The following is a 21,205-nucleotide window of genomic DNA, read 5'->3' on the forward strand; positions in this document are numbered from 1 at the left end:
TATGGAAATGTTAATTAAGTCATTAATTACATTATTTAAGCAGCATTGACAGATAAGGGAGTGTGTGTGTATGTGTGTCGGGGGGGGGGGTTGTCGAGCTCCCTGGGTGGTTTAAAAGGATGTGATTGGTGACAAGGGACACTGTGGAGATGGCGTCTAACCGCTAGCACTGACATGATACAAAGTGGCCTCCGCTGCTCTCTCACCTCACGCTACTGTCAGCTGCCCGAGGACCAGGAGCTCTCCATCCTTTTGCAGATATAAGTCTTCACAAAAGGACAAATGTACTTGTTAAAAAGGTAGTAACTACACACTAGTGAAGAGCTCAGTGCTTAGAGTATAAACATTTGCAATCTGCTTTACATTTTCCTCAGTGGAGCATTTGGTGGAGCATTTGCTGTGACATTTGAGCCAAGGCCTCAAACCATATTTCCAAGCTGCTCCCAAGGAAAACACAACGGCACAATTGTAAGATGAATTACCCGGGAGTTGATACTATGGACTCTCTTATCTGTTGACAGTTTAGTTACCGCGAAGCACAATAAATGTGTTTTCCCATTCTCTGAGAATTGAGCTTTTCTTTTTCCCATCAAGCCTATATTAAGGGAGGGAAAATTGGTCTGATCACACTTGATAAGAACAAATGATAGATGTTGTAAACAAGTAGAATGCTTCAATTCTGATCTAAGGCATTGATTTGCCTCAGCAGCCAATTACTGTGTGGACTGAGGTTATGCATCCAGTCGATCTGCTGGGAGAGGGAGTTTTGTCTGCTGTCTTTTACTTTGTACCAAACAGTTCCCAAAATGTGACTGAATGTAAAATGTATTATTAAAGGTACTTATTATTCCCGCCAGCTGTGCTGATCCAGTGAGTTTACTCTGGTATCTTCTGAACCACTCCAGGGTCCTTAACCTCCTAATCAAACTATATTAAATGATGGCACTGACCTGCACATTAGCACACACACCCGGATGCCCCCCTCCTTTTATTATTTTATTTATGTTTTCTTTTTCTTCATATCTCTATTATTCTTTGGATTTTGTACAACTTTTTTGGTTGATCTCTGTTTGTACTATTTTCTTTCATGTGTTCTTGTTATATGTTGGCTCTGTAGATACAGCTTAATGAAAATGGAAAAACTGCTGAATACAATCCGACCATGTCTGTGAAATGAATTTGAAGCTGAAATAAAAACTGAGTTAAAAGAATGTAGGTACTTATTATAGCAATTTACATACATTTATCGCTTTTGTATTATCACAAATGTAGTGAAAGTCTAATCTGGCTTTAAATTTGGCAATAGCTTAATGTTCGCAAATTACTTAAAGGACACCTATCATGCTATATTGAAATGATATATTGTAGGGCCATACCTATATAAGGTATATTTATACGTTTCTGTTTTCAAAATACCAAACAGATCATGCATTTTAGCCATGCCTCATTTCGCTCTATGTGCTGTTTGCTGTCTACGGGTCTGATTCTGCTGACCACGCCCCCCTGCAGGAGAGGGGAGACGTGCTCTGATCAGCTGCTGGGCTGTCAGAAGAGGGGGAGAAAAAGAGATCTCCGTGTTTTATTATATAGAGTCGTTATTCATTTGTTTTAAAGCTCAATAAATAACAAAGAAGGCCTTTGACCGGCACTTTTCTAATTTTGTCCGGAAGATTTAAACTTTAACGGACATCTTGACCGGCGAAACAAACTGAAACTGAAACTCTGCCGCACGGTCCCCTCGTTCCTTGGAAGAGGCGGAGAGGTGGGTGTTTGTCATCTGCTGGTGGACTAACCGGAGAGAATTACAGTGCTTGCCTCGACGGGGAGGGATTGCATTGCAGCGGGAGCAAACGCTTGCCTCGGGGAGGGAGAAAGAAAGCCACAGCGGAGAATAAACAGAAGGGTAACCATGGTAACCAAGTCTTCTTCACTGCTTTTGTGGCAGACTACAGCGCCACTTACAGGCCTGGCATATGTACTACAGCGTCTCCAGCGCTTTCGAACGGCAATGGCAGTGGCTGTCTCCTCCTGATTGGTGGAGTTGGCCCAATAGCCGTAGCGCCACCGTCCTGACGTCAGACAGTTTTCAAATCTGGATCAGTTTTGATCAGATCCGTTGCAGCCCCTTTTTTAGAGATTTGGGTATGGAGGAAAATAGAGAGGGTTGTGTTTTCTGACACTTGGTGAGTTCCCTGGAACACCGGGGACACATATTCATGTATAAAAGACGTACAAAAGTGCATTTTGCATGATAGGTCCCCTTTAAACAGCTAACATTAAGAAGCAAAAATGCTAGATTGATGCAACATAGCTGAATTAGAGATAGCTGGCTAACCTTTACGGTAGGGTGACCAGATGTCCCGCTTTGCGCGGGACTGCACAGCATTTTCACGACTTTTGGTGCGTCCCGCAAATTGAGACGATGTCCCGCATATTTCATTTTGATGAAACGCTTTTCTAAAATCAGATTTATCCAATGGCTGTTGAGAAAGCAGGGAAGGCTATCATCACGGAGCTGTGTTTGCTGTCAATCAAACTGTAAGACACGGCGGGTGCTGGTCAAGTGTTAACCAATGAGAGTAACTCACTCACACACACACCGCCGCGGCCCCGCCAAACAACAACAATGAAAGTCAATAACGTTGGTTATGGAAAATGGAGGAAACTGAAACTACAGCTAAGAAAAGAAGAAGATGCACATACAACAAAGACTGGGAAGACATTTACCACCTCGGTACCGCAAATAATCACCGCTAGTACATTTTCAACGGGGGGGGGGGGTGTTGGGACCTGGTCACCCTACTTTACGGTGGCCCTGAAGTGCAAGTCAAAACAACATTTCACAAAACACTACAGCATTTCATAAAACACAACGACATTTCAAAAAACACTACAGGATTTCACAAAACACTACAGCATTTCAGAAAACGCTACAGCATTTCACAAAACACTACAGCATTTCACAAAACACTTCAACATTTCAACTTTTACGGAAAGGGTATTCCTTTAAGCCCCTGTCACACTGTCCCGAAATTGACACCAGATGGACACACGATAAAGGAAATGTTCAAATTCGGCTCTGATCGTAACAACATCGGGCCATTCGTGAGGGCATCTTAAGCCATCGTATGACACCAGCAGCAACTTCGTGAGCGGTGGCAAAATCTTTGGCATGCCAAAAAATTGCCGAAGGACCTTGCGAAGGTTCAGTTTCGTGTTGAATTCGTGTGTCCATTTTGCCCTTCGTAAGGCACTCGTGAGGGCATCTTGTCAAATCGTATCATCTTCGTCTGATCATCGGTGCCATCGGGCATTTTTCGCCTCACGAAGACAATACGAAGGAAACGAGAAGCTGCCCGATTGTCTTAGGAAGGCAACACGACTACGTGAAGCCCTCACAATGCCGTCGTGTAGCCATCGTATTATAGTACGATGACATAGAGATTGCATTTATTGCACAACAAAATCATGTAAACAGATTATGTAAATAACCCAATTTGTGTTCTGTGAAACTGAAAAGGATATTACATTGTTTTTGTTACTTTCGTTGCAGTTGTATGTCTTAAATGTAATTTAGGTTAACTTCCTGTTTTATTTAGATGCTTTTATTTTGAAGGCGAGTTTACGCTGTTGACAGGAAGTTGTTGTTTCTATGGAAACAACATGACGGAGATAAGTAATATCTTCTAATCTACATATAAAGACGGAGAAAGTAAAGAATAAAGTGTATGTTTAAATGTTAGCACCCCCCGAAGAGGCACAAGCTCTTACGTTGAGTCTGGATACATTCTAAATCATCAGTAAAGTCTACGACCATATATCAAAATGAACATAATTTACCGTGATTCAATTGTAATACACGTTTAAAAAATGATGCCGAAGTAACAACATACTGATACCGGTTAGTGAAAACCATGAATTAATGCTTTGACAAGTGTGCAGACAAGACGGCAGGCGAAAAACCTTTTAAAATGCGTGTTTTCTGAATGGAGATCGGATCGATCAGGCTAAACTAACCTGTAGCTGCTCCGTCCACACTCACAACAACGTCATACAGACAGAAAAAAAGCAGCGACTGTATTCGCCATTCACCGTTGTCAGACAGTCTGTGTTTTGTACATGTTTCTGAACATATATGAGGAGCTGTGAGCTCTGTGTGCTAACAGCTAACGGCTGATGTTTTGGGACATGTTGCGCTGTGGGGTGCTGACCAATCACGAAGCGTAATTTCTTGACTGGCAGCAAAAATAACCAATCACAGCAGTGCTTCTCTGGTTGGCTCTGTCCAATCCCTAAAGGAATACCCTATCCGTAAAAGTTGAAATGTTAAAGTGTTTTGTGAAATGCTGTGGTGTTTTCTGAAATGCTGTAGCGTTTTTGAAATGCTGTAGTGTTTTCTGAAATGCTGTAGCGTTTTTGAAATGCTGTAGCGTTTTTGAAATGCTGTAGCGTTTTCTGAAATGCTGTAGCGTTTTCTGAAATGCTGTAGTGTTTTATGAAATGTTGTTTTGACTTGCACTTCAGGGCCACCATACAGTAAACCTTAGCTTTTATGCTCGCTAACGTTATTGCAAACATAAGGTCGTATATATTGGTTGGCTAGCTTGACTTCACCAGCGAGCTGGATCCATGATACTAACTTGTATGATAAAAAATATGTTGATTTTAGCAGACGGTATGCAACGATAAAAAGAAAATGTGTATAATTAATGATTGCTTTCTATTTGCTGCGGCGGCCAGCTAGCCAACTGTAACTTAAGCTTAGCTAAGATTAGCTAGCTAGCTGTTATTTAGCTACACGGCAATGGATCTTGCATTGATTACATCCTAACGAAAGTAGATAGAATAGTGGAGCCAATGGTCGAACAGTAAATTACATTATTCTAAATATGAGATTAATTCAATCTAATCTCACAACTCTATTTCGGTCAGATGCAATGGTGAGAGCAACAGTTTACTGTATGCAGTTAACTTAACGGCCACCGGTGTATTTCATTGCAAAGATTTTCTGAAATTCACACATTTTACCTTTAACTTCCATAGTTTTATAATGGGGATCAGTCTTGCCTCCTCAGGTCCTCCATCAGGTTGCCAGGCAGTACTTAAAGGTGTATTTCATGATATTAAGTGGCCGCTGATTGTAGGAAATGATACACTATGAAGCTGTCCAATCACCTAGGAGTCAAGCTATCATGATTAGCTCCTACATCAGCCACATGAAACACCATGATAACTACCTCATTGCTGTGATAGTTAGTATGCACCACATGCACAATCATATGGTAGCACTGTGCCACTACAAGAATAAAACATGCATATTTCACCTGTCTGATAGCAGTTGAGTATGCAGTGAGAGAATAAAGTACCACACCAGCCCTTAAGGTCTTGATGATGACTTGCTGGAGGTACTTGTAACCTATTGGCCAATCACCAAGAAGGATATACTGTAACATATAACATGTAGATACTGTCTCATAAGGATACATTCGTAGTTTGCCAACAATATTTTCTCTTAGCAACTGAAGCACTTTAAGTATTTTTATGGATAAGGAGCAAGAGATGGAAGAACATTTACTTTTTCAATGTTTTAAATAAATAGTTTGACATTGTGAAAAAAAGGAGCTTCAGTCAGGAGAGGAGTCCAAAGATCATCAAAAAATGTGCCTACCAACATCTCTAAAGCTCTTGGATCTAATTGTAATCATGTAACATGACTTAAGAGGCCACATTTTGTCAGGATGGATTAAATGTATAGCACACTGTTGCAGGTGTGACACTTCAACTCTCAACTTTATTTTGTACCCAGAGGACATTTGTTTTTTCAGCAGTGCATATTTCAATATATGAAAGACTGCAGTACAGTGAGGGGGAGGGAACGTGTCCTAAACACAAGTGGGCTAGAAGTGCAACAGTGGTGACCAGTGTGCAAAAGCACAGCAGTAATAATATCTAGAACTAACGTATTGATTCATACAAAAATATATCCTTAAATCCTTACTTATGCCCTCTCAAGAGGGTTGTGCTGTCTGTATTTCAGAGACCCTGCCTTCTGTTCTTTATTTCTGTGTGCCATATACAAAGACCTAGCAACCAGGTGCTTGATCAAATTCAATCATTCAAAGGCAAGCTATGAAAATGGCCGATGTACTGTAGCTCAGAGAAAAATGCAAATATAGCAAGGCAAAACAAGAGTGAATCAGGGGTTAGCCTTCGAGCACCGTAACCCTCATTTATGGGGAGAGGAGGTGACGACTTTGAATATTTAGTTTACAAAATTAAACTGACACATTCTTCTCACTGTGGCTTTGATTTGCTTAACATTTTAAAAAGGAATATGTGTGATGAAGCAATCAGACCTCGAGTCCTTCAGTCAGTTCTCTTCTAATGTTTTAATTGTGGTGTTTTCCCAGGTGTGTGTCCAGCTTCCTCAGCAGCCGGTACCGGCAGGCGGCTCAGAGCTCCTTCACCGTGCGGGCCAGAGGCTCGGACCAGGACCGGAGGAGAGGGGGCCGCTGGGAGGGGTCTGAGGCCTCAGCAGGGTCAGGTCAGCCTTCATCTGCGGCCTCACCCAGTCAAGTGGACGGAAGGAAAGTGGATATGTTGAAGAGTGGATGCCTCAGCCTTTATTGAACAACTAACAGATGGAGTTTACAGAATACAGCAATCCTATGTGATTAAGCCATTCAAGATATCACATCGGCTTATCAGCATGATATTTATGAGATCTTACACTTCATAACCTATCTGCATGGTGTCAAACATTGCTGTTTTCGTCCATGTCAAAGCCTTGCACTCTTTCTTCAGCGGGTATATTGTCATACTGCAAATTGATCATAAGGAAGCTAATGCACGCAGCCTTCAGAAGTGTGTTCAGGCTCAGGGAGGTAAAAAAAAACGCTGGAATCACTCTCTTTCCTTAATGATGTCCACACAGAGACAATGGGGCGCCGCTCTGATTAGTGTCACCTGTCCTTGTGCATCTCATCAGCTCCATTATGGCTCCATCTCCCATGCTTCTTCTGCTAATTGAATAGCCTGTGAAGTGGTGACGAGGACAGGGGCGAGAGCAGCGTCTGTCCCACTGCTGCTTCACAAATGAGAGTGAAGCTTCCCAGTGAGACACTACTGAGGCTCTTAAAACATAAACCATTATCATACAGATGGAAAAGATGCTAACAAGTAGCCCTCATGTTATATTGTCATATCGTCTACGGATTATGTTATCTGTAACAGCTTTCAATTGGCATCTAGTGTTTGTTTTCAGAGGGCCGATATGCTGCACTGCACATTTCTTTAGTGTATCAGAATGAGTGTTAATATTAGAGGCAGAGGTTTGATATGTTGAAAATATGCCTACTTGGAAAGGAAATATATGTCGTTCAATACTCTGCAGCTGAGCTTGAGTTAGCACAAAGACAAGGGGGAAAAAAGCTTGGTCAATGGTAATAAAAGTCGAACTACTAGGACATCTTTCACTAATAAATCAACAATGCACACCTTGTTCGTTTCATTCATAAAAAATGAGAGTGTTAGAAATGGCAATTCTGTGTTATATAGTATATTTCCAAATTGTCCCCAAAAAATGTTTTTATTGTCAAAATATCCCATAAAAATATGATGGTTCCATTTCTGATCCAGTGGTCACCTGCTGCTTGCGGTTGTGGTTCTTGTTCTAATGTAGAATTGTATATGCATTTGGAGGGACCTTCTGTCAAGGAATCACAATTTAATTTAGTTGGACAATCCCATGACCTCCTGGCCTTAAAGACTGACATACTGTAGAGAAGATAGAAACTGGCCTCCAGTTGTTTGAGAATGGCCACTAACCTCCAAATCTAATGGCGCATTTCCACTACACGGTCGGCCTCGGCCACACTCGGTACGGCTCGGTACGGCTTGGCCGCGTTGGGCCTTAACAGGGCCGACTCACTTCATGCTGCGCTTCCATTACAGTTTAGGAACTGGGGTAGTTACTATAGTAACGCAGTGTAGGCGGAGCCGTGACGTCATCTTCAATGAGAAATCCAGAAACACAACACAGCCGTTAGCTGTGAGCACTCAGAGCTCACAGCTCCTTATATATGTTCAGAAACTCGACAAAAGTTAAACAAGTACACACCACAGACTGCCTGTGTCATGGTGAATACAGTCGCTGCTGTATTTATGTCTGTATAGGCCGTTGTTGTGAGTGTGGACGGTCGGGGCATATACTGCGTTAGCTTAGCCAATCTCCATCTAGAAAAATACGAATTTTAAAAGGTTTTTCGCCTGCCGTCTGTCTGCAGACTTGACAAAGCATTAATTCATGGTTTTTACTAACCGGTATCAGTATGTTGTTACTTCGGCATCATTTTGAAACGTGTATTACAATTAAATCACGGTCAAATATGTCCATCTTGTTGTAGTTCTAGCCCTCTTGCCAGCGCTCCTCTCTCTAGTTTAGCATACTCAGCCCTGTTTGTTGGCCCCGATAGAACCACAATTTTCTAGGGCCAGAAAAGAGGGGAAAAAGTGGCCCCGCGCCGTGCCGCGCCGGAACGAGGCCTAGTGGAAGCACAACCAAAAAAGGGGACGGCACGACACGGCACGCTTAAAGCGAGCTACGCGCTGCAATGGAAATGCGCCATTAGAGATGATTGAGACTGGTCCAAATGACGGTGCTGCAGCAGAGAGGTTGGTGGATCAGTTCAATGATGTCCTCTCCCATTTTGCAGATGCAGCTGTTTTCAGGAGATTTTCCATGAGGTTTCTCTGGGTTTTTACCAATCCTCCAGCAATATATGGACTGTCCCACTTGCTTTACCTGCTCTCTCGATCCTTGCTCTGGAAACATCCTAGATTCCAATTAGGCTGTTTGCAGAACCGCCCCTTTGGAGATCAGACCACTGTGGAATTCACCTCTTGCTTTAACCATTCGGCAGTAGTGGCGCGAATGAAACCCTTCCCCAAAGTACTTTGTTAAAGTGTGGTCTTAGGAACCTCAGAGGAACCGAGAGGCTGTCCAGAGAACACCGTACTGGATGTTTTCTTTAAATCTTGCATAGACGCTCGTTAAAGTCACAGTGTGCCCTCTAGATTTTGTGAAGATGTGTGGAAGACAAAAGGTTTGAGAATCTTCCCAAACAACAAGTCTAGGCATCAAAATAACTGAAATGATGTCTTAAGGCAGAGAAAATGGCGTTCTGCAGTGGTTGCTGTGAGTTCTCTCAGAAAAGAGGACACTCAAAGATAAATAAGATTGCAAGGACAATGGGTAACATGAGAAGCACAGGAAAGCTTAAATGCTCCAATGGGGGTGGCCAGAAAGAAGGAAGAATGCTCCGTCAGTAACAGGCAGTGCTAATGAGCTAAAGGTTTATTACAGTGTGTGTGGTGCCTGTGTGAAGCCAAATAAGCGACCTTGAGGTTATGAAAGGCGCTATATAAATTCAAGTTATTATTATTATTATTATTTTAAGAATATGGCCCAGACGGACTACAGGCACAGGTCCTTAAAGAGCCAATTAAAGGGAGTCTTTACAAGGTAATTCCAGTCACACACAGCGCCCAAACAAGGGAAAATCTCAATCATTGAGGCCGTTCCCCGAAAAACTCTATGATTGTCAACCAATCAACATCACTCCTGTTCTTTGTAAAACCGTCGGCGGTGTTAAAGCTAGTCCTCAAAATACTCAAAATACTCAAGTAAAGTATACTTGTACTTTTCCATTTTATGTTACTTTCTACTTCTACTCCACTACAATTCAGAGGTAAATATTGTACTTTTAATCCACTACATTTATTTAATACCTTTAGTTACTTTGCAGATATACATTAATGATTAACAATATGATCAACACTTAAATAACACTTAGTTGGACCAAATTCATGAAATAAAGTTATTAAAATGAGTTCCTCCTTTACCAGTTTGATAAACACATCAATACATCAATAATTATAATCAAAACATATCATACATATGATTGTGAAATGGCCCAGTTTGCTTAATAAGTACTTTTACCTTTTATACTTTAAGTATATTTAGATGCCAATACTTCTGTACTTTTACTTGAGTAACATTTAGAATGCAGGACTTTTACTTGTAACAGAGTATTCCTACACTCTGGTACTTCTACTTTTACTTAAGTACAAGATTTGAGTACTTCTCCCACAACTGATGGCATGAATGTTGCCCTGCTTTGTGTAATATGTAAGGATTTCATTTTGTGGGTTGTTGTTGACTCATTGATATTGGGGTTAATAGTGGTGTTATTTGTCTTTCTATCTGACAACCATTAGTGGAACAACACCCGACCCCTTCCTTCTCCTGTACACAATCATTTGAGATGAAAGTGAGGGTTTTTAATATGCAGAAGACACAGCCTTAGTTGGCCTTCGTGTCTGGCACGAAACAATTCAATGTTGATTGCACTTAAGATATAATCATTTGTGCCATGCAGGGTTTCAGAAGAAAGCCAAATGTATTTGACATCATCGCACAGACTGACGGCCAATTTAACTGAAAAGATGAACTATATTTAAGAAAATGCACACATGGCTTTATTTCGTTAGAACACAACGAGCAAGTCAGTGAAAAATGTTTACAAAACCCTGTTTGAGAGTGACTGTTTGAACTGCGAGCTGCAGAATGAGATGGAAAGGATAGTTGGCATCGCCAGCGAAATAATTGGGACGCCCCAGCTTTGTGAGCTATGTAGCATCAGGACAACAGCATTCTCAATTTCATATTCAGACCATTAATATACAAGCAAACAACTATTTGCCATGTCAAAAGAGTAAGGGAGGCTTTAACCAAACATTGTTCCAAGAAAGAATTATATTCTAAGTTCAATCAGCATTTTAAAGTTTAAAAACATTACAGATCTTGCCACAAATCTTACGCCACAGTATTTTGTTTAAGGCTTAAAGCTGTTTAAGGTATTTATCTGTCATTTTCTTTGTGAGCACTGTAGTATAAGCTTTACTTTCTCACTGGTATATTGTATCCAGATGTGTTCTTTATAATACTTGTTTTATGTTACCTGTTGTTGTGCCGCTTTAATGTTTTGGTGTGCCACCAACAACTTTGCAGTATGGTGTACAATGCACTTGTATTGTATTCTGTTTTAAACAAAAATGTTCCTTTACAACTACCAAAATACTGATGTGATGGAGAATAAAGACATTTTTAAAGAATATACTCTTTTTTAAACAGCTGTGCATTGTAGTTTTAAGAAAGCTTAACTCTTAACTGTCTTTTCTCCTTTGGGACTATTTTCAGCAGCGGATTAATCCACAGGTGGAGCTTTAGTGAGTAACTGGGGCAGCAGGAGGTGCATGTGGGATATATTCAAATGAAACTGCAGTGTGTGTTCACGGTACTGAAGGAACGTGGCCGGTGTGGCTCTTTCTGTCTTTAATAGTTTGGGAACACATTGAAGCTCTGTGCCACAGAGGAACAAGATACATCTGTGGAAACACAGATACATATTTTGAGCAGAATCACTTCACTTTTGGTTTTGGGCTTCTCATGGGATTTGTTGATAATGAGAATAATAAAGAATATCAACAGCCTTATCCTTTGTGCGTACGGCAAATGTGTTCATGCTCTTGAAAATCCCTGTTGTAATTTATGACATTTTCACGTTGAGATGAATGGCTGAGAGCTCTCCTTGAGACAATTATGCTAAATAATCCAAACACAAACACTCAGACATTATGTCCAAACCATTCACCACGCAATAATCTGATGTCATCATTCGGGTCATTTTGTCCCCCAGTTATACTATCATATGTTTGTTATAAATGTACTGTCAATAAATTATCCTCTAAACTGTGTTTTAATGAAGTTATGATATGAAATATCTGAAAGTCTGCCGTAGACCATCATTGAACTACATGGTTAAAAAACTGTTGGTACAAATGAAAAGGGGGACAGGTCTCTGTTTGATGTTTGCACTGACTCCTCTCCAGGTCTGTGTGTTTAGTCAAAGAACATACATAAGATATTTTCCAGATCTGCAAAGAAAACCTTGAAATATAATGAGCCTTTTATTTTGAGTGGATAAACAGTGGCAGCTGTGATGCAGGGTGGTGTTGGTGCTCTGCTGCAGCCGGAGCTCTGCTGCCTGAGCCGAGGACGCTAATGTGGAGGATCCTGCTCCCTGTGCAGCTCATCCTCTCACCCCCCTCCGTCTCACCCCTCTCCGTCTCTCCATCTCACCTCTCCATCTCTCCTCTCCGTCTCAGTGGTCTCCATCTCACCCCTCGGTCTCACCCCTCTCCGTCTCACCTCTCCGTCTCACCCCTCTCAGTCTCACCTCTCCGCCCCTCCGTCTCACCTCTCCGTCTCTCCTCTCCGTCTCACCTCTCTCCGTCTCTCCTCTCCGTCTCCCCTCTCTGTCTCACCTCTCCGTCTCACCCCTCCGTCTCACCCCTCCGTCTCACCTCTCCGCCCCTCCGCCCCTCCGTCTCACCTCTCCATCTCTCCTCTCTGTCTCACCTCTCTCCGTCTCTCCTCTCCGTCTCCCCTCTCTGTCTCATCTCTCCGTCTCACCCCTCCGTCTCACCCCTCCGTCTCACCTCTCCGTCTCACCCCTCCGTCTCACCTCTCCGTCTCTCCTCTCTGTCTCCTCTCTGTGTCTCCCCTCTCCGTCTCCCCTCTCTGTCTCATCTCTCCGTCTCACCCCTCCGTCTCACCTCTCCGTCTCACCCCTCCGTCTCACCTCTCTGTCTCCCCTCTCCGTCTCACCCCTCCGTCTCACCTCTCACAGCAAAGTGACTCTCAGCAGTGCGCCACCTCAGCCCTTTCTATAGACACCACAGAAGAAGTCCAGCAGTATCCCCCCCACTACCTGCTGAATGCCACAGCGACAGGACTGCAGAGACTCCAGTGTCCCCATGCCTGTGTGGTTCTGGGCTTAATGTGAGTGCGTGGGGCCAGATGGACACTTTCATGAGTGTATGAGTGTGGATTATTCTGTGGGCTATATCTGGGACTCCACGTGGTACAGCAGACTGTAGGAGAGGCAGGTGTGGGGGGGGGGGGGGCACCCCTCCAGTGGGCTTTCTTACATCTACACCCACCGACAGGGCACTGCCGCCATGACACACCTAAAGGTTACTGCACACAGAGGTGGGAGGAGTAGGTAAAAGTAGAAGTACCAGAGAGTAGGAATACTCTGTTACAGTAAAAGTCCTGCATTCAAAATGTTACTCAAGTAAAAGTACAAAAGTATTAGCATCAAAGTATACTTAAAGTACCAAAAGTAACAGTAGTCATTGTGCAGATTGGTCCATTTCAGAATAATATATATGTTTTATAATGATTGATCATGAAAGTGTTCTCAAAGCTGGTAAAGGTGCAGCTAGTTTGAATGACTTTGTATACTGCAGGGTAGCTTGTGAATTTACTCCAGGTGGAACTAAAGTCTGATTTAACACTTGATTAGATTTCACATCATTCATCCAGATCTGTAAAGTAACTAAAGATATTAAATAAATGTAGTGGAGTAAAAGTACACCATTAACCTCTGAATTATAGTGAAGTAGAAGTACAAAGTAGTATTAAATGGAAACAAGTAAAGTACAAGTCTCTCAAAATGTGACTTAAGTACAGTACTAGAGTAAATGTACTTAGTTACTTCCCACCTCTCACAACGCAGCAGCAGCTCTCAGGTGTCAGCTGGGACTCTTTACAGATCCTCCATCCAGCAAACGCTTTTTCCCACAAAATATTTTCCCCTTATACACATTTTGAGAACAATACTGGCTGTGGTGTCTTGCTCAAGGACATTTTGTAATGTGGACAAGAGGAGCCACCCCACTCCAATGATTAATGGCCTACCTACTCTACCACCTGAGCAGCAGCTGCCCATAATATGAACATGCCACCACCAGCCACACATTAGCTCATAGTGCTACGTTCATTGAGGGCAGTGTTTATCAGCGGGTCAAACAGGCAGACTGCAGACCATAGAGTCATACTGTATGTCAAGAGAAACAATAAAACAATAAGGTAAGGGCTTAATCAAGCAACAGTTATCAATATACAGCTATTTTAATCATTGTTCAATCATTTCAAGAAGTATCACCTCAATCAAGCAAACTGTATTTATATAGTACTTTTCAAACAAGAAGGTAACACAAAGTGCTTCACAAACCACAAAGAAAGTATACCCCTCCCCTTCCCAGCTAATAAATACCAAGTAAAACAAGTTGTGATTGATAAAACTTAAAACCAATAGAAGTCAATAAACACAGGGCTGAATAAAACAAGAATAACATAAATAAATAAATTAAATTAAATTAGATAAATAAGAACAGAATAAAAAAGAAAAAGGAAAAAATATACATGTTATAGTTAATTAAAAAAAAGGTTTAATAAGCCATGTTAAAAAGGTGGGTCTTAAGTTGGCTCTATCTGCAGTAAAATCAAAAATTGAGAATTATCGAATCATGAGGCCAGCGAAGATTCATAACTACAGAATCCTTATTTTTCTTTGGCCACTTTCTAATCACAACATTTGCAGATATACAGGTTATTGTCGCGGAAAATGTAAAGAGGCCCTCCTTCACTCCATTGTAATGATTCCTATTATCTGACATATAATAGACTAAGCAGCAATTACAAAACGTTACTTACACTGACAGAAACATCCTTTGTTGGTATCACAGCCACAATGAGCTTGTCTTTTTGCAGTAATAAACATTTGCATATCATTAAAATCTCCCCATTCAATTCACCAATCAATATACTCAATAAGATACTGAATGTGTTTCAGTCAAAAATGTGTATCTTCAAATTAAAATATTAAACGTATACATTGTCAAATTCAAAACATTACATTAAGAAGTTAAATTCTGGTTGCTGCCCAAATTATTATTAGTATTTATAATACGCCTGACAGATATCAGATTGAACTGATGCCAGGGCCTTTGTGAAATCAGAGCTCATTAGCCGAGTCCACATCATGATGCGCTCCATCAGGAGAGATGGACCTGGCTGCTGGGATCCAGAGTCACACGGCGCAGCGTCAGACCGCATGTGAACACCAGATCTGCTTTGAAGCCCCAACACTCAGATCTGGATCCGCGTGTCAGAGAGCCAAAAGTCCCGGGCTGTGAGAGACGGGGGATCTGCTTTTCAGTTGGCTACCTGTTGAGGAGGATTAAACGAAATACAGATGGTGTTTACATATTTAACAAACAAAGGCAATCTCTCTTCTGATCCTGGAAAAAACATTTTCTACCATGAGAGGTTGTAGTTAGAAGTGGCAAAATAACTTGTAACTATGTTGGGAAAATGGGCCTCCTTGGAAGCCCCTAAACATGGTAAAGTTCCCTCTAAGGTGCCCATTCAGTGGAGAAAATATTCTTAAAGCCTTCTATGATGCCCTTTAATGAAGAACATTTGATTAAAATCCCTCAAGAGTGGCTATAAAATTAAGAAAACATGATCAATCTGGAGCATTTTTTTCATCTTTACCTCTGCCCCTCACATGTTGAAGTCTGCCACTGAACTGTGGCTGTGAGGTAGTTTGGGGTCCTCTGATTGGTAGGTTGGTTCGATCTCAGGAGTCAACTTCCTTGGGCAAGAAACGGTGGGTTACGTATTGTAACCCTAGTTATATAAGCACAGGCGGAGCCCTCTAATGGACTCTATGGGTACTACCTCTCCACCATACTATGCGAGCATTCATCAACTGAAATATCTATAACCGTAGCCGGCCCCCTGGGGCGGGCCTACCTGAATGCGCGTGCAAGCCCACCGTATATAAGGCGGCCTCGCTTCCTGGCTGTCATCCTACACTTCTCTTCAGCGAGCAGCATAGGACAGACAGGGCCCCGAGTAGAGGGCTCCGCCTGTGCTTTTATAACTAGGGTTACAATACGTAACCCACCGTTATATCTCACACAGGCTCCGCCCTCTACTGGACTCTATGGGTACAGTGGGTGGAGCCCTGATGCCTAAACGCCCTGTCGTCCAACAACATCGAGTCACCACACTGCCCCTGACCGGCTTTTGGTTGCCAGCCCCTGCACCGCAACCCCCTCTCCCCCGGTTGTGACCGTGGAGAAGTGGGGGCCACAGCTTACCTGGCTGGTAGGGCACACTCAGACACACTTACCTCGTGAATAGTGTGCCTGGAAAACATTGAGGAGGGCTCAATGTTTCCTCCAGCCCTGTATGGGGCTTACTGCGCACCACGTTTCCCGGGTCCCTAAGGAGCATGGGAAAACATAAGTGCACTATGTCCCAGGGCGGGGGGGGTCAGATACCTGCTGAGGGGGGGCACACCGGGACACTCCGTGTCCGAGCGGCCCTGCACCCTGAGAATTCCAGCCCATGTTGCCACTGGAGCCTTCGTTCTCAGTGGCTGTCGCCACGTCGCCTCCACACACTGCCAGATGTCTGGCAAGGGGGGCGAATCGAAGGCCGGCTGCGTCGGACGAGCTGGGCCGTAGAAGCCCTGACGGAGGCGGCTCACCGGCCTCGGTGGCAGCGGCGGGGGGAGCGGTAAGCCTACATGCTCCGCCGCCATAGTCATCACCGCCGGGAAGTCCTGCCGCGCAGACCTGTGCTGTGGACCCTCCTGGAGGCCAGGCCCGGAAGCATCAGACAACGAGGTGTTGTCGTCGTCTTCCTCCTCGACGAACGGAGCCGCCCGACCCGCTGGCATGGCGAACACGAAGGGCACCGTAACATCCTGCTCCTCCATCTCCACCACCTCGAGGTCCCGGACCTCCGCCTCTTCCGGCGAGACATACTGCGCCTGGAAGTGCTCCAGACGCCGGCGGCGGCTGATCCGCGGGATCAGGCGGCAGGCGTTGCAGGCCGGGGACTGGATCAGGCCGGCCACCGCTTGGTCAGGCCCCAGGCACTCGAAGCAGCGGCGGTGGAGATTGGTACCCGCAATTAAGCCCGGGCACGAAGGGCAGAGTCGTTGCTCCATTAGTGGTGAGTCCATGACTTTTCCTTTCAACTTTCTGTCTTTTCTCGCTCTAAGCTCAGTTGTTTCCTTGCTCGCTGAAGAGAAAAGGATGACAGCCAGGAGGCGAGGCCGCCTTATATACGGTGGGCTTGCGCGTGCATTCAGGTAGGCCCGCCCCAGGGGGCCGGCTACGGTTATAGATATTTCAGTTGATGAATGCTCGCATAGTATGGTTGAGAGGTAGTACCCATAGAGTCCAGTACAGGGCGGAGCCTGTGTGAGATATAACCTAACCCCAAGATGCTCCGAGTGGCCGGTTGTCTGAATATTAGCTTCCTTGAGCAGGTGGCCCCTATAAATGTATATGTAGAGCGCTTTGAGGAGACGTAAAGACTGGATAAAGCGCTGTGTAAAATCCAGTCCTTTTAACATGAACAGTTCTGTAGCATTTCTTCAATCATCACCATTTGGAATAATACCTTTCTCTTAACCTGTTAAGCCCGAGAGACCCCAGTACCGGGGCACTGCCGCAACATCTTGCAGGAAACAGTGTCTGAGGGCATGTTCATTTAATAAAACTATTAATGTTTTATATCCATGTAACGGGAAGAAACTCATCTAGCTGATCTTTTTTTTTTTTTTTTCAAAAGAAAACCCACAATGCCTCTGAATTAGCAACGAGCGAAAGATGCTAACACCATACTGCACCGAAGATCACTCACAAAACCTTATTATTTATCTTTTCACCACATCGAACACATCGATTCACATCGTGAGGTGACACAGAATCGATTGACACTGACATTACCACTGAATTATACGTATTTGCGACGTTATAAGCAAAAACGGACATCAAAACAGGTGACGCTAGGTAGCTAAAAATGCTAACATTTTTACCTTGGCTCTGTAGTCTCTCCAAAGTGGTCTTCAATGGCATTAAAACGATAAAAACGCTGCTGAAGTTAATCCATAGGTTAATCTAATGTGTCTGTGTCCCTTTGAAATGATTTCTGATAATCCATAAGCATTAAAACTGCTTTTCCGTTTCCAGATGTCAAAGCTAGAGATAGGTTCACTCTTATTGAAAATGAAATGCCCGAAGCCCCCACCTTTTCTCTTCACAACGTGTGTGTGTGGGGGACTCCCCCTTCAATTCTATTGGCTCTAACGGTCAGAAAGAGGTGTCAACCATCAAAATCGAGCAAGGGGGGCCAGAGATATGGAAAATCCACCCAAATGACCCCAGAAGTGATTTATTTTTGCTAAATCTCTCTAAAAAGGTCAAATGTCACTTGTTTTGCATCAATCTTGATACAGGGTACTTATTATATGTTGTACTTTGGATTCCTAAAGCTTTTAGTCTACTAACCCATCATCCAAGGGTGGTTTTCACTATAAGTAAAAAAGAATTTTTGGACGGACACTATAACTTACAGTTTTTTACAATGTAAAATCTGAATTTTCTTTAAAATAAAAAACATCTATATTGATTCTGACTTTTCTACATCCAACTCACAGGTTTATCATTACTTTGAGAAAAAAGATTATTAATTTAACCCTCTTAGAAGGGAAGATATGGTCATTTGTTCTGGGAATGTCATTTTCGAGCCTGAGACCTGAAAAACAGGCTCAGGGCTTAACAGGTTAAAGTGTTCCCACAGCGTTCCTCATGAGTCTCTGGCTGCAGACAGGAAGTCATGCAAGATGTTTTTTCTGGCCTGTGACAGAATCACATGTGACCTTGAGATCACCTCTAGAGGACGGAGGCTGCTCTCTGGGTTGAGTCTGATCCGGCGGGTCGACTTGAATAAATTAACTGAATTACCAGCTGCCGTTTGCGGGCTCCAGGATGCAGGGTGGCATGTGCACACCATTACAACAATGATAAGGATATCTGCATGGCCTGTGTTAAAGGAATTACACATAGCACACAGAGCCTTTAAGAGAGTCTGACAGTTGTGCGCACACTAGCAACTTAGTATGACATGAGAACGTGGCTGCAGAACGACTCGCTGCCTGGCCCGAGTCGGGGCCCTGGCTCACTGAGGAGTCAAACAAAAAAGGACAGTGTTATTGTGATGCAAATGACCACAGTATTGTGCTTTAATAATGCAATAATACGTCCCTTTTGTGCAGATAGCATCACAAGATGCACAATAACACAAAATGATGTCCTCCGAGGTTCTTTAAAGCGATATGACATCAAGCCCTGACACTGCAGGAAGTGCTTACTGCCTGTCCAACTGCTTTTGTCTCCGGCTTTGATAAAAGCAGATGAAGGATAGAAGGCTACTTTGAATCCTGGCCACTATAGGACCGTCCATTTGCATTATATTATGTATATTGAATTCAGCTCCATCCTAACGCTTGAATGTAAACTGAATTTAGGTCTTTAAGGAGGAAGTGTTGTAGCTTAAACGCAGGACACGTGGCAAGGTGTCCGATAACTGTGTCTCCACCTGTAATCTGATGCCGCTGAGAGGAAGGATCGGCGTCACTTCTGCGGGGTGATTTATGATTGAGGACATGTTAATAAAAATATCAAAACAATCTGAGCTCTGGAGGGGAAGATACCGGTCCGCTATGTACATCATGCTCGACAGGCCTGTGCAGGGACGCCTGCTCGCTGATATTATGCTTGTATGGATGCCCCGCTGCCCTGCTCCTGAATACAATATGCAGCTGTTGTTTTTGGGAGGGTCGGGGGGGGCAGTAGCACTACTCACACAAGGTGACATTTGCAGGAACATGTGCACTTACAGCCTGAGGTGAACCAGTACGGTCCAAAAGGAAACAGGAATGGTTTTCATCCTTTACATGGCACACCAAAGAGCTGATATGAGTCTTTAATTTGGGCCCAATGGAGTCAAATGCATCCAGTGGAACGGGGTGTTTCTAAATCTCCTCTTACTAAAGGATGCATATCCTAACTCACTGGAGAGACACACTCAAATAGTTCATTAAACACCCTGACTGACTGGATGAGAAGATGTAGCACTGTGTTCACTTCTCACAGATCTTTTTCTCCCTCCCTCTCGCCTTTGATGGATTTATATCGAGTATGGGCGTGGACGCAGAGTCATTAAGTACGTGTTAAAAGATGCTGCAGGGATGTAGCCTGTAATACTCACTCAATTCCATTCCAATATCACTGTTCCTGAAATCTCAGTGATTTTCTGTCCTCATGTTTTGCCCAACACAAAATCATCACAAAGTACTCTGTCAGAAAGAAAAAATTCTGAATCATGGAATTGGCTGCAGACGTTGTCACTCTGATGCAGAAGGAAGCCTTGATTCGAAAAGTCCTTTACACTTAGGATGGCTTTGTGATGTCTTCAACAAGTTGCTGTAATAATTTGCTTGTTTTAATACAGCAATGTGTTCTCTTCAGCTACCTCGCCATGTCATTTCTGTATGTGATGTCATTTTTTCAGTAAGCTAAGACTGTCAGATGTCAGAAGTGAAGCAGCTGAAGCCTTGGTTGCCCAGACGCAGTGTTGAGTAAAGTGCGGGGCTTAGCAGCCTTTTAGTGTGAGATCATTCCATGCACACAGCTGCACAGCTCCACATGTCTCTGTGCTGTTTCCACTTGTTAAAGTGTGTTTTCTTCAGATTGCCTCTGACCTTTTAAATTGAAGTCAATGGGGAGATGCTTAGAGGACACTTCTGGTTTACAACAACTCTACTTTTTTTGCCTATATTCTTTAACATGAGAGCAACCAATCAGGATATGTTCTTTCTACGTCATGGCCCCGCCCCTTTATGGGTGAAAATATCTGCTGTCATTTTACTGGCGGTAAATATAAAGTCTGATGTCTTTGACAGTGAGATAAAAAAGAATTAAGAATTCCATCCTTTTTTGTCTACAAGGTGCCCAAATACGATGGTCAGTCGGGCAAACATTACAGCACGTAATTGGAAATCGATGACTTGTGTCAATATGGTAAAATAAGAAGCAGAAAGGGATGGATTCAGGCTCACTGGAACTGGGGTTTCCTAGGCTTGTCAGTGTTTTATATTTAAATGCAGCATTGACAGACCGGGTCCATTCGGATAAACGTTGAATCTTTTTGCTGTTTGACATGCAGTACACCACATAGCAGCTTTTAGTTCAGACCATATTTTTCTGCTTGGTGCTGATTCTTTGTTTTCGTAACGCTGCTCTCATTTATTGGTTATGACACAATTGTATTCACCAATTAAATTGCTAAGACGTGGGAACACGGCCTCATCGCTACAATGAAGTCTGACGTGTAAACCAGTCAACAGAGGAACCGTTTTCAGAAAATCTA

The 21,205-nt window shown here is 43.2% G+C and overlaps 1 protein-coding gene across 2 annotated transcripts in view; it reads left to right on the forward strand.

Moving 5' to 3' along the window:
• Positions 1-7,838, forward strand: part of LOC117490973 — a 95,773-nt gene extending 87,935 nt beyond the window's left edge. For both annotated transcript variants that reach the window (XM_034140773.1, XM_034140772.1), the window contains one exon: positions 6,411-7,838. In XM_034140773.1, the coding sequence (XP_033996664.1) occupies positions 6,411-6,630 (220 nt within the window). In that variant the 3' untranslated portion in view covers positions 6,631-7,838. The remainder of the gene's footprint in view (positions 1-6,410) is intronic.
• The last annotated feature ends 13,367 nt before the right edge of the window (positions 7,839-21,205 follow it).

Source organism: Trematomus bernacchii, unplaced genomic scaffold (assembly GCF_902827165.1).
Source record: "Trematomus bernacchii unplaced genomic scaffold, fTreBer1.1, whole genome shotgun sequence".
In the NCBI taxonomy this organism is placed as follows: Eukaryota; Metazoa; Chordata; class Actinopteri; order Perciformes; family Nototheniidae; genus Trematomus; species Trematomus bernacchii.